Source organism: Erpetoichthys calabaricus, chromosome 1 (assembly GCF_900747795.2).
Source record: "Erpetoichthys calabaricus chromosome 1, fErpCal1.3, whole genome shotgun sequence".
Lineage (NCBI taxonomy): Eukaryota > Metazoa > Chordata > Cladistia > Polypteriformes > Polypteridae > Erpetoichthys > Erpetoichthys calabaricus.
This window is the reverse complement of record NC_041394.2, coordinates 113,981,653-113,996,188: the sequence shown is the minus strand read 5'-3', so window position 1 is coordinate 113,996,188 and position 14,536 is coordinate 113,981,653. Positions and strand designations below refer to the sequence as shown.

Here is a 14,536-nt window from a genome sequence, read left to right as displayed (position 1 = left end):
CCGATGGCATCATGCTGTGGAGATGCTTCTCTGCTGCAAGCCCAGAAAGGTTTGTGAGTTTGGAGAGTTACATGAACACAGAAAAATACAAGTAAATCCTGGGAGAAAAATCTGATGCAGGCTGTAAGATACATGTATCTTGGGAGATTGTTTTCCTGTAAGACAACTCCAAGCATAAAAGTAAAAGCTACAAAGGAATGGTACAAAACAACACTGCTGATGTCTTGGGGTGGCTAAGTCCAGATCTGAATCTAATTGGGACTAGACTTGGGAGACTCAATGGATTCAATGGCTTCCAAACATGCTTGAATCATGCGCATACTTATGCGATGAATTATTTGGGGTTTTACATTTCTAATTTACACCACTTTGCAGAGGTCTGTTTTCACTTTGACAAAGAAAAAAAAAAAAAAAAAGTCATCTTCTGAATAGTGGCTTTAATTTGCCATTTTGACACTGTGATTCAATGTTGTCTAACTGTAATAAACTTCCAAGAAAATTAATACTTTTTAAATAGGCACTGTATTTCTAAATACCACATTCAAAATGTGTAACACTAACTTGAAACAAATGAAACACATCTAATTAGTCACATCATTTTGTCAAAGCAATTTCAATTTTTTTTTTATTTCTGAACCAGTTACATAAAAGTGGCAATAAAACAGTTTCTTTGAAACACGTGCAGTATTTTACACTTTATTAAGTTAAACCATATAAAAGATCTTTAAATGTGCTCGAAACCAACAAGCCCATGCTGAAATTCAAGCCCTGGCAGACTATTTCCTCATTCCTGTAAGATCATAAATGAAATCCTGTATCTGATCTAAGCCACTACTTTTCAAGTTACTGACTCTTTTCAGAATAGATGAAGGTAAGGATTCAACCTCTTCAGAAGAAAACACTTTCCGGTCATCCAACATCATCCAAGTCAATGAGTGGCAAATTAATTGCAAAGAGCACAATAAAGGAGGCAATGCTAATTTTTTTGGTTGCATGCACAGTCTGGCATTGAAGCAGCAGCAGCTGTGATGGCAGTCACTCCTGACAATGGACAGGAGCTGAACATTACTTTTAACATGTGAAAGGGAATACAATTGTTCAAATGTACCTTGTGAAAGGGCATGATTCCCTAGAATGTGCCTTTCAGTTATACTATAAACTAACCAACCAGATCTGAAGACATACCATAAAGTCACATTGTGTGACCAGTTATGCAACACTGAAATTAGCATAACGTAAAAGGTCAATACCTTTCTTACATATTCAAATGACAGTTTGTCTTCAAGTAAGATCATAAATTCAAATTATAATCTGCTAGTGAAATCTGATCGTTTTACCTACCCTACCAACAACTAAAAAACTGCTTGGTAAATCTATACAGAGCATCTGTTGTTGGAAACATACTACATACATTTAATCAATTTCCGCGTAATGATTTAATGAAAGAGATGATGGCATCTACCCCAGTCCCTTTCATAATTAACATTTAAACCATGTTTCTTCTTATTTCTTTTAAGTTTAAAAAAAAAAGAAAAAAAAGTAGATGTGTCAGTCTTTCCATCTACAGTAATCCCTCGCTATATCGCGCTTCGCCTTTCGCGGCTTCACTCCATTGCGGATTTTATATGTAAGCATATTTAAATATATATTGCGGATTTTTTGCTGGTTCGCGGATTTCTGCGACAATGGGTCTTTTAATTTCTGGTACATGCTTCCTCAGTTGGTTTGCCCAGTTGATTTCATACAAGGGACACTATTGGCAGATGGCTGAGAAGCTACCCAACTTACTTTTCTCTCTCCCTCTCTTGCGCTGACTTTCTCTGATCCTGACGTAGGGGGATTGAGCAGGGGGGCTGTGCGCACACCTAGACGATACGGACGCTCGTCTAAAAATGCTGAAAGATTATCTTCACGTTGCTACCTTCTGTGCAGCTGCTTCCTGAAGCAACATGCTGCAGGGTGCTTCGCATACTTGAAAGCTCGAAGGGCAAGTATTGATTTTTGCTTGTTTGTTTTTCTCTGTCTCTCTCTCTCTCTCTCTGCTCCTGACGGAGGGGGTGTGAGCTGCCGCCTTCAACAGCTTTGTGCCGCGGTGCTTCGCATACTTAAAAGCCAAACAGCCCTATTGATTTGTTTGCTTTTCTCTATCTCTCTTACATTATCTGCTCCTGACCCGCACTCCCTTGAAGAGGAAGCTATGTTTGCATTCTTTTAATTGTGAGACGGAACTGTCATCTCTGTCTTGTCATGGAGCACAGTTTAAACTTTTGAAAAAGAGACAAATGTTTGTTTGCAGTGTTTGAATAACGTTCCTGTCTCTCTACAACCTCCTGTGTTTCTGCGCAAATCTGTGACCGAACCATGACAATATAAAAATAACCATATAAACATATGGTTTCTACTTCGCGGATGGCTCTGGAACGCAACCCCCGCGATGGAGGAGGGATTACTGTTTATACATATACAAATTATATATAATTATATATATATATATACACACACACACACACACATATACATACGTACACATATACTGTATATATACATTTCTACTTATTGGCTCCTGTATTTAGGATATAGCGGGTTGGATAATGGATGGATGGACATTTGTATGCATAGCCCTATTTGCCCGTTTTCGTTTTTTTTCCTTTCTTCAGTAATATTTCAGCAAACCCGGAGCTTGTCAGTTCAAATCCTGGTACTGACACCACTGTGTGACCCTGAGGAAGTCACTTCACCTGCCTGTGATGCAAAAAACAAAAGTAATGTAACAAATTGTACCTCAGATGTTGCAAGTTGCTGGAATAAAGGCATAAGTAAAATAGATAAATATGTATTACACACATAGGAAGTATTAATTTATTTTCAGTCAAGTCATCTGCAGCAAACCTTTATAAATGAGGGTTTCTCCTTTTTAGATAGTGCAAACTGTTTCTTCTTCATTGAGGTTTTCTCTTGGAGAGCTTTTTTCATTTCATTGAAAATTAAAGCAGCAGCTGCCAAAATATGTAGCTTTCTTATTAATTTTTCAACATTGTGTAAAATAACTTTATAAAGTAACATAAAAGGTTTAAATACTGGTTATCCTTTTACACTAAAATATTACTAAAGAGATACAAAAAAAGTAAAATGCATATGTTCTTTATCTTTAAGGAGATTTAATATTATTGAAGAAAGAAAAAAAAAAGTAAAACAGCCAAATGGGGCTATGCATACAAACTTAAAAGGTTTAAATAAAACAGAAATATACACTTTTATTTTTACTTCCTTAACTTGTGGAGGGTGTATCCTGTAGCAAAGCCCTAACTTTTTTTGTGAAAGCCCGTTTCAGTCAATAAGTCTTAAAAACAGGTGTAAAGATATTGACAATAAGCTACGCAAACCCACCAAGACATGGAATCGTTTAAATCAAGTATCATTACATCTTCCTTTCTTAAAGAGAAGTAAGGCAGTACTTATAAGCTTACATATTATATATATATATTATATTATATATATAATCTATCTAAATCCCCGCGAAATACTGCTTTTAAATTTTTATTAAGAAGAAAAGCTTTTTAAATTGAGGGAAAATATCCCAATAGCAATTTGTTAAGGATCTGTTTTTTTGTGAAGCACCCTTAACAGTTTTTCCGCTGTTTTATAAACCAACGCCATATAAGGTCTTCCTTTTTCCTTGCTTCGCCAAGGAAGGAGCCTTTTTATTAAATCCAAGGGTTCTTCGCTTTTTTTTGTTTGTTTATTACAATTGTTATAGTTCTGTTTGTATACGACGTTGTCAGTTCAGCACTCAGGTTGTAATATGACCAAGTTGTGCAAGCTTACTTTTAAGAATGCAACGTATAGTTGTACATGAGTAAAGCAATCTTGCCTCAAATCAATGGCAACCTTTTGTAGGTCTATGAACTTAATTTAAAGTTTAGGTTTACATGGTGCTTTCTTTCTGAAGTACCTGCACTCATGAATATGTCTGTATGCATCAGTCGCTCAAATCCCCGCGCTTCGCACCGGCGAAGTACTGCTTTTAAATTTTTATTAAGAAGAAAAGAAAACCTTTTAAAATTGAGGGAAAATATACCAATAGCAATTTGTTAAGGATCTGTTTTTTTGTGAAGCTGCCTTCACTCGAGTGATCACTTCGAGCTGACTAACCATAAGCGTTACCTGGTAGGTAACCACCCATACAATCAGATTGTGAATCAGACTACGAATGCCGTGAATGTAATTAACCCGATGTACATGCTGTCAAATAAACGAACCACACACCGTGGCGCAATTTTAGGGGCTTAGCCTCTAGCGCTGACGTCCGAGGTTCGATTCCCGTAAGGGAGTGAAGTGAGCGCTTCGCACTGGCGAAGTACTGCTTTTAAATTTTTATTAAGAAGAAAAGAAAACCTTTTTAAATTAAGTCTTAAAAAGAGCTGTAAAGATATTGACAATAAGCTACGCAAACCCACCAAGACATGCAATCGTTTAAATCAAAGCGTGAGTCGAAAAACACCATCCCATAATATTAGTTAACGATTAACACATTTCTATATGTATTGTAAGCATACAATACAACTGATAATATGTTGCGCTTATTTATCTGGTGTACTGACATTTTTGCGCGTTTAACAGCTGAAATCTAACGTGGTTTGTGCCCTTCAGAATGAAAAGAGTTTGCATTTACCTTTTTAATAAAAGGCGAGCTTTTAAGCCTGAGAAATCACCCCGTAAATGCACACGTTTAATTGCACATGTGTTAATATGTATGCTTACACAGTATTAAAAGACACTCAACAAGTACACAGTATTAAAAGACAGTCAACAATTAACGTCATTTACCTTCGTTCCCGCGTTTGACTTGTGCTGTAAATCTCTTCCTCGTTTTCAGTTCACGTGATTACGTAGGAGGCGTAATACGTGATGATGCGATACGTGACTCCGCCTCCTCCATTAGAGTATATGGACAAAAAACAGGTTCCAGTTATGACCATTACACGTAGAATTTCGAAATGAAACCTGCCTAACTTTTGTAAGTAAGCTGTAAGGAATGAGCCTGCCAAATTTCAGACTTCTACCTACACGGGAAGTTGGAGAATTAGTGATGAGTGAGTCAGTCAGTCAGTGAGTCAGTGAGGGCTTTGCCTTTTATTAGTATAGATTTACATTTGTCAAATTACTACTCCCTCTAAAAAATGTATACTTACATGAAGCCATCTGCCCAGCTCTGAATCTAACAGTAATAATTTTCCAGATGATAGGTTATCTGCTAGTATTCTTAATATGTCACCCATGGTTCACTGGCAACTGTCTGCAACTACATGCTGCTGCAACAAAATGATGCTTTGTAAGTCAACTGGAGAAAAACACTACAGTATTACGTATGGATTCTGGTGTCCATGTGTTATATCAACCGGTTATTCTACCTGCCCCAACAAAACCCATTCATCATGCTGTTCAAACACAAAAAACATACCACACTTTAAAAAACATGAAAGTTCTTCTGCAGTGCCGAGAGTGTACATTTCTTTTAGGGATCATTATGCCCCCTAATTTACGTAACATAGCAAGAACAGCTTGATTCTACCCAAATCTGTGTTTCTGGCTCAGATTAAGCCAGGATAATGCAATTCATGTGGCCAAAAGATAGATATTTTTGAAACCCTTCTTTCTAGAATGAGCTCCAAGACAGAAAGTAGGGCAATCAAATTTACACAATTATGGCATTTCTGAGCAATAAACTGATAATAGATGTGCTTTTGAAACAAGTGACTCACATTCATCCCTTCTGTGAAGGCCCTTGCCTTTAAAAGAAGCCCCTTTGAAGACATTCTCAAACTGCAAATATCTATGCCTATACACTTATTAATGCAGTTTTCGTTTCAATTTTTGTAATGGAATAAAGCAACAATAAGACTTTGTATCGTATTCTAGTTCATTAATATGTCAGCTTTTACTATTGCTTATAGAACTCCGGACTACTACATTATCATTGCCACTCTTGCTTTTATCAATTTGGCTGTTAAAAAAAACCAAAAAAACACATACACATCTTTATCAAAGCAGCACAAACAGAATCAGGATGGAGCTCTCAACGTGGTTTTTATTATGCGTTTCTTTTATTGTTAATATTGCAAAAACAGATTACAATGTTTACTTCAATGCATATACTATTTCAAGTAAGGTAATATCATTAGTGATACATTTTAACAATCTGCTTCTCGCCCTTCATTCACTGGTCAAGAATTCTGAGCATGTGAATGGCTAACTGACATGTGGATTATGCTACAATCCCCTCCACATTGTTTGCCATTGTCTAGCACTGGTGGGTATTTTCTGTATGTCGCTTAAATCATCCGAGATCAGATGCCTCATCTTGGATGAGTTAATGCCAGTGAAACTCATCCGGGATAAAAGTCGGTTTTTCAAACACAGCCGTGCAGTAGATTAGTCTAGCTGGATCTAATCATCTGAGATGAATGCGCGCGCCCGCGCTGATTGAAAAGCCCATATATATTGGGTCTAGAAGACATGATCAGCGGCGCTTTTTTTTTTCTTCACACAAGCGGAGCAAGACCTTTTATTCGAAGGACATGAAGAATTTCAAGATGTAATATGCACAAGGGGTAACACTGCAAAAGCAGCAAAAACCAGAAGAGACGGCTGGCAAAAAGCGGCCGACAAATTAAACGCGTGTGCATTGTACTTACCGATTAATTATTATTTAATATGTCATCATTCCAGGTCAAACATGAGCACAAGGAGAACATGGGAACAGGTTAAAGTGAAGTACAAGAATATACTTCAAACTGGTAAATATTGGTATATAACTATTTAAAGAATTGTTGACATAAATAATCATATATAATATAAAAAACATTAAATTTTAAAGCTAATAAGAAGGCAGACAAGCAAAAAACAGGTGGAGGTCCACGCGGTCCAGACCTAACCCCTGTAGAAGAGTTGGCTCTCCAGCAAAATGCCCATCGCCCTGTTTCTGAGGGCATTCCAGGGGGAAGCTCCTCCTCAAAACCAGTGGCAGGATGCAGTGATCACTTCATTTCAGGTAAAGGATGGTCATTGCATATATTTGTCCTCCATGTGTGCCATAGGTATGTTCCATATAGCCCTCTTTTTTGTTGAGTCAGTTGCAGGGAATGTCATATCCCTTGAACCTGTGTCTGACCAACGAGATATTGACGAAGGTCAAATATTTGATGAAGACACTGTGATTATTCATCAGGAGGAGATGTACATTTTCCAAATAATGTTTGATCAAACTCCACTCTGATCAGTCCCATGTGCCCCAATCACATTTGGAAATCCTGGTAATGAGAATGTTAGGCTGATTGAGATTCTTCATGGAACTGTGGGTGTTTCATGCCATTGCAGGTAGGTAATACACAGACTAAAACGCCTCTTTTATTGTCTGCACACGCAGGTGTCCAGGAAACACTATGAAAACCTGAAGGAAATATTTCAGAGCCAAACAGACTTTACGAATTGCCTGGCAAACTGCACTTTGTTAGATTTTCCGCATCGCTTACAGTATATAAAAAATTGCCACTTGTAAAAAACCTCAAAGCAATGCATGCTGTCTGTGTGGTTGTGAGAGCCCGACTTCGCCTAGTTTGACTTCGAATATAAGGTGCTAATAAATCTTTGAGGTACAATATTCCCCCTCGGCTAAAGCGGTATCTTTCGAAAAGAATTTCCTCCAGGAGCAATAAAGGATCTTGCCGATTGCGCAAAACCCTCTCTATATGAAATTCTCTTCGTATAATTTGCGCACCACTATCCATTGGTCGCTCATTCATGAACAGCGAAGCCATGACTGGATGACTTCCACACACCGTCACTGATTACGTGTGTAAACTAATCCTTGTTTACGTAGAACAAACCTGCTCCGAGCAGGTTTGAGGATTAGGATGTGTTGCTATAACAACACTTCCAGCAAGAGTTTAGAAAAACCGACAGATCCAGGATCAGGCCAAATCGTCAACAATTACATCCAGCTAAACAACTAATCCATGTACGAAAAATATCCCCCTGGTCACTATTGGGTCCTTTCTCTAATCTTTGGTACAGTATGTACTGTGATGGACGACCGGCTATGGATTCCGGTCGCCACCCCCAGGCCGCTAGGAGGAGCCCTCCAGACAGCAGGATGGTGCCCCGACTTCCAGCAGGGCCTCACGGACTTTGCAGTTTATACACACAGCCCTGCTGGATACCTTGGGGGCCACCGGGAGTCGCTGTAGGGGGGCTAGTGGGCTCTTGCGTGCCCTATAACCCGGGAGTGCGTCAGTCACGTTACTGGAGGAAATGACGTGCTCCCGGGATGAAGAAGAGGACTGTTTGCCCTGACCCGGAAGGAAACGGACTTGTGGGTTGTGCCAGGAACCACTTCCGGGTCAGGGGCTATAAAAGGACTCTGGGAAGCCCAGTACACTGAGCTGAGCTGGGAGGTAGGGTGGCAAAGTGTCTGGGCGAGGAGGTATTGGTTTGTTGAGAGAGAATTATTGTTATAGGAGTGTGGAGTGGAGGGTGCACTGTATAATTATAAAATAAATAGTTATTATACATTCACCAGGTGTTCAGAGTGGTACCAGAGGGTTCAAGAGGTGGCTCCACGCCTCTACTGCTACAGTACTTTCTCCATGAAAACGGAACTACATTTTTTCGGCAGCCATGACAAACTACACGGGTTAACTTTTTTTGAGACGGAGTATTCCTTAAATTAAATTTACTACAACACTCAAACAAGGAGAACAGTAACACACAAAATACATACAATGCAATTCACACATATGGGTAAATATTCTGAAGCTGCATTCCACCTATATATATATAATTCACTAAGCCGACAGAACAAGCAAGACAACCATGGGATACACACGACATAGCCACGTCCGCCAACTCACAGAGACCCGCTCACCAACGCTAAGACCATGGGATACGACGACAACTCAGAGCCACGCCCAGCAACTCTAAGAATTCACTAAGTCCATGACAAGCAAGACGCACGCAAGACAGAGCCACGCCCACCAACTCACAGAGCCCCGCCCACCAACAATTCACTAAGCAGCCGACCATGGCACACGCACGACAGAGCCAACAATTCGAGCGAGAGCGAAAGCATTTGCCAAGAATGTTTTCATTAATCAAGAATGAAAGTCGGAGGTTCGAAGACGGTCACATACCGTCGTAGTTCCGACCATAAACGATGCCAACTGGCGATCCAGCGGCGTCATTCCCATGACCTGCCGGGCAGCCAACCGGGTAACCAAAGTCTGTGTTCCGGGGGAAGTATGGTTGCAAAGCTGAAACTTAAAGGAATTGACAGAAGGGCACCACCAGGTGTGGAGCCTTTCGCTTAATTTGACTCAACACGGGAAACCTCACCCAGCCCGGACACCGAGAGGATTGACAGATTGATTGCTCTTTCTCGATTCTGTGGGTGGTGGTGCATGGCCGTTCTTAGCAGGTGGAACGATTTGTCTGGTTAATTCCAAAAACGAACGAGACTCCCGTCTGCTAAATAGTTACGCAACCCAAAAGCGGTCGCTGTCCAACTTCTTAGAGGGACAAGTGGCTTTCAGCCACATGAGATTGAGCATTAACAGGTCTGTGATGCCCTTGGATGTTCGGTAATGCACGCGCACTACACTGAATGGATCAACATGTGTCTTCCCGGCGCCGAGAGGCGTGGGTAAGCCGTTGAACCCCATTCATGATGGAGACCGGGGCTTGTAATTGTTCCCAACGAACGAGGAATTCCCAGTAAGTGCGGGTCATACGCTTGCACTGATTACATCCCTGCCCTTTGTACACACACCCCCCCCCGCTACCACCATGGTCGGGTGGCTTGATGGATTATATATAGAAAAGCAGCCGGAACCGCAAAGAACAATGAAAAATCAGCATGGCTCAGAGGTGCATGTGGACTGTACACAGACAAAAGCTACTCAGGTGAGGTGTTGGGGGCGGGCACATGAGCAGGCAGTGTGTACTGAACGATGACTAAGATGACTAAGAAATCAGCAGACTAGAATGGCGGGGGGGCCAGGACGGAGGGGGCGGAATGGGCGTCCTTCCCCTCTCCCCCCTTTCCGCCCGAGTGCTGTCCAGCCCCGTCCCTCGCTCTGGGAGGAGAAGGCGCGACGGCGGTCCTCCAGTTTTCAGTCAGGGACAATTGTATGTTGGTTCGTAGCGTGCATTGTTGCAATGTTACTTTTCTTGGTGGTTTATTAAATTACGGATTTTTCAAATGTTCATTTTTTTCCCCGTGCTTAAAAATCATTAAAAAAGCGGCGTGATTATGCGGCGTATGGTACGCCGCGGGTTGGCTAGTGTATGATATCAAGCACTTCAAGGAGAGTTGCTTCATCTTTAAAAGTGGCTTCATTTGACATTCCAAGTCTGTTGTCACATCACCAAAAGGTATTGATGGCAACATTATACAAACAATGGATTTGTGCAGAGATTAAAAGGACCCCCAAAAGTCCAGCTCCCGGTACAACTTATCATCCCATCCACAATCCTCACCCCACCTTGCACCCCTGCCTGTAGGAATGAGAGTTTTCTTTTCTGCCACTTTACTTTAAATTTATCTAGTACTGCTAATGGAGCATCCTCTAAGTCAGGGGTCCTCAATCGCAGTCCTGGAGGGCCGCAGTGGCTGCAGGTTTTTGTTCTAACCTGGTTGCTTAATTAGAAAGTAATTCTTGCCAATAATTTAATTTCATGGTTTGTTAGTGCTTTAACTATGTCAGGTAATTTATATCCTGGATTTTCTTTCCCTTTCTAAGGATATCATCCAAATGATTTGAAGGCTAAAATGGATGAGTAATTCTCAGTCCTTCACTTTTTCCTCTTCAATTTCCTTCCAAGTATTTAATTTAACCCAATAGTGCATGATAAACACAGGTGTAAATGGTAACAAGCTAAATGGAGAAATGCTGGTCTCTTTTGCCATTTGCATGTTATTGCTAATTAGGAGCAATTAAAGGCCAAGAATATGGCTGTTTAAGACTAAAATAAGCAATAAGGGTTCAAAATCTTAATGAGCAAGACAACTAGAGTGAAACAGAAGTGTTACTTGAGCATTAAGTGCTTCTTATTAAGCAATTGGGTTGGAGCAAAAACCTGCAGCCACCGTGGCTCTCCGGGACTGTGATTGAGGATCCCTGCTCTAAGTGATTAAACTAGCAGCCAAAAGATTAAAGTCAAGGAAACACACACACACACAAAATGAGATGCAAAGCTAGCCAGCATATGACAAGCTAATTTGTGGTTGTCAAATTCAGTACCCAGAGGACCAACATTTCTGGCTGCAAACAGTCCCTTGTATACAGTAGAAGTCTGTTAATGAATCACATTAATTCAATAGCGTCATATTGCTCTCATTCTGAAATACCACACATTGCTTTTCTTTTTTTCTTAAGACCACCAATGTTTCATTGCTCTGGGTAATAAATATTTCTTGGACCGTCACTCACCTCCAGGGCCGTGTTAACATCATTATAAGCCCCATGGCAAAGCAGTGCACTGGGGCCCCTACCTACACAACCACTCAGCAAGTCACAACATACATAGATAAGCATGGGGATAAGCAACTGCCCAACATGCCCATGCGTTAAGACGGCCCTGCTCATCTTACTCCAAATATTTTATTGAAATAGATATTGTTATGGACACACAGTGTCACATGTTATCATGTTAGTTGGTTATCGATTGGCTCACATTCTTGTTTGGCTGCTGGAAATGTAGTACTCCTTAAACGGAAGATTATAAATAAGATCTTTACTGTTTTCCTCACGAATATCTTTATATTCATACATTCATCTTCCAAACCCGCCGATCCAGAGATGGGTGACGGGGAAGCTGGAGCCTATCCCAGCAAGCACTGGGCTACCCGTGCGTACGGCTGGAGCAATGCCAGTGTAGGGGGTCAGTGCGTTGTACGGTGAACACACAAGAACCAGTTTACCTAAACTTTATAGTGACTCAGTGCTTTGTGAAATCTGTACTTACCCACCGAACTCAACACGACGTACACGTCCACGTTGGCGTTACTTGAAGGATTCAGCGTGTCGAAGACGCAGAAGGGCTTCTCCAGCGACACAGTGGTCTGCGTTGGATTGTAGGGCAGCAGGAGCGGCGAAGCCAACTGCGGTTGTACCAGCACTACCGGGTTATTTGCTAAAAGAGGGATAAGAAAAAAGGTAAGTTATATTAAATAATTTCTTAAATATGATTTAACGCCACGCATTGGGGAAGTCTTCAAAGTCCTGGTTTCTGGCTTTACCTTTAAAGCGTTTCATCGTTTAAAAACTAACATCGTTTGGTTAGACATTCCCAGCACTTTCTTGAAACCGTCTTACCAAAAAAAAAGCCTTGATTCACACGGACAGCTTTAGTCAAGTACCAGTGTGAGTAGGAGGCCTATCATGTGGAACACACTTTACTTTGACCGCCTTAAAGTACATTAACGCCGAGGATCCCCCGTCCACATGGACGCGTTCTTCAGTCTTTGGTGGCATCCCAAGTAATCGGTTTAGGGCAACCGAGCGCAAAAAACAAATTACCCAATAAATGCAGCACCGTGCAATGAAATAATTAAAACCATGCTTCGAAAGCGCTTAAATATAACAAAAAGATTTTACCTGAATAGGAATTCTGACCAAACCATATCAGAATAATTCCGCAAATCAATAGTTGCATTTTGTTTAATCTAAATAACGGGACAAGCCCAATTAAACAGAAACGAATTTCAACGTGCACAGCAAAATAACAAAACTTCATGGGCTTTTTGTTATAGTTAGGACTACGAAAAATATTGATGCTTACTTGTGTAAGACACACAATGAGCATTTATAGCGGTCCCGAATAATTACACTGTCTTATTGGGCACTGCGAAAGGAGACACCGCCTACTTGATGAATTGATTGCACGATGATGTTCTCTTGGCTGAAAGGTTTCTGTCACTCGCCTGCCTGAGGAATCGGTGTAAATGTAGCCTACCCCAGCAACTTAAAAAGATCTGCGTGTGGTTTGTGGTAATGTAGCACCCTTTTAATATTTTTATAGTTGTATCGTGATCATAAAGAAAAGTAAACGAAAAACAAAAATTGCTGTTCATCTTTTAGTTTGTAAAATGATCGATTTTTATATTAGTCACCACTTTTTTTAGACTAATATATTTTGAAGAACAAAACATTGTATAACAAAGGTTGTGCAGATCACAGAGCAGAACATTTTCATGTACTATTTCCTAGGTGGGGCACGTGTTAGTTAGATTTTTGTGTGAGTCTAGAGTGAGGTGAGCAGGCTGATCCCCTCCCTTTCAGTGCTGCCAACAAAGGCTCCAGCCTCCACATTCCAAAACTGGAGAAGTCCATCCATTCTAACCCCCTTTTCTTGAGCAGGGTCACATCAGACACAAGCCAGGGGCAATCCCTGGACTGGGGAGCAGTGTATAATGTGAATTGGGTAAGTGGGTTAGAAAATAGAAGAGTAGACGTATTAATTTCCTAGATGTTAATTTAAAATTAGCATATTTTCTAGGTATTCTACAAAAATAGGTTTAGGTTCACTTTGGCAACATCACAGAACCGTAATCAGTTGCAGCACTAATTTCAGAGATGGTTTATATCCTTAGGACATGAGGTTACTCAACAACCATTCATACTGAAAATGGCAGGAGTGTTTCCTGTATATACAATATATTGTCTGTATGGTTACAGTGGCATGTAAAATTATTCAATCCCCTTAAAAGTCATCATAATTTTCTGCAAGACAAAAGATTTGTGACGTCAGTATTCTTAATGTGATCTCTCACGCTGTAACAATATTATTTTCTTTAGATATTTAACTTTGGAGTTTTTCTTTTTCAGTTAGTATTTGCATAAGTATTAAAACCCTACACATGAATACTTTTTATCAAGAACCCTTTTGCTGCAATAACAGCCTTAATTGTTTTGAGGAAGATATGTACTGTACTGTACCAGTTTTGCACATTGTTCAGGAGTGATTCTTCCCCGTTTTTCTTTGTTCAGGAGTGATTCTTCCCCATTTTACTTGGCAGAATTTATAGAGATCCTCTAGATTGGTGGGGCAGTGCCTCTGGACAGCAGTTTTCAAATAGTTCCACAGTTTCTCAATAGGGTTAAGATCAGGGCTTTGACCTGGCCATTCCAAAACATTCGCCTCCCTACTGCTGAGCTATTCCAGTGTCGCTTTGTTCTTATGCTTAGGGTCATGTTGAAAGATGACTCTTCTCCTGAGCCGTAGGTTCATAGCAGACTAGAACAAGTTCTCCTGCAATATTGTGTGGTATTTGTGTCTATCTACTGCCCCTTCAACTCTGACAAGATTCCCAGTCCCAGCACCTGAAAAGCATCCCCATAGCATGATGCTGTCACCACCATATTTTACCACAGGTATGGTGTTTCTTGAGGCATTGGCAGTGTTAGTTTTATGCCACACATACTTTTTGAAGTCTGGCCAAGAAGTTCTGTTTTGGTCTCATCTGACCATAAAACCTTCT

The 14,536-nt window shown here is 40.5% G+C and overlaps 1 protein-coding gene across 2 annotated transcripts in view; it reads right to left on the bottom strand.

Moving 5' to 3' along the window:
- LOC114654691 (uroplakin-3a-like) overlaps window positions 1-12,872 on the bottom strand; it is a 31,143-nt gene extending 18,271 nt beyond the window's left edge. For both annotated transcript variants that reach the window (XM_028805398.2, XM_051929600.1), the window contains exons 1-2: window positions 12,654-12,872; window positions 12,022-12,189 (exon numbers count right to left, since the gene is read on the bottom strand). In XM_028805398.2, coding sequence (XP_028661231.2) covers window positions 12,022-12,189; window positions 12,654-12,861 — 376 coding nt within the window. In that variant the 5' untranslated portion in view covers window positions 12,862-12,872. The remainder of the gene's footprint in view (window positions 1-12,021; window positions 12,190-12,653) is intronic.
- Window positions 12,873-14,536: the final 1,664 nt, after the last annotated feature.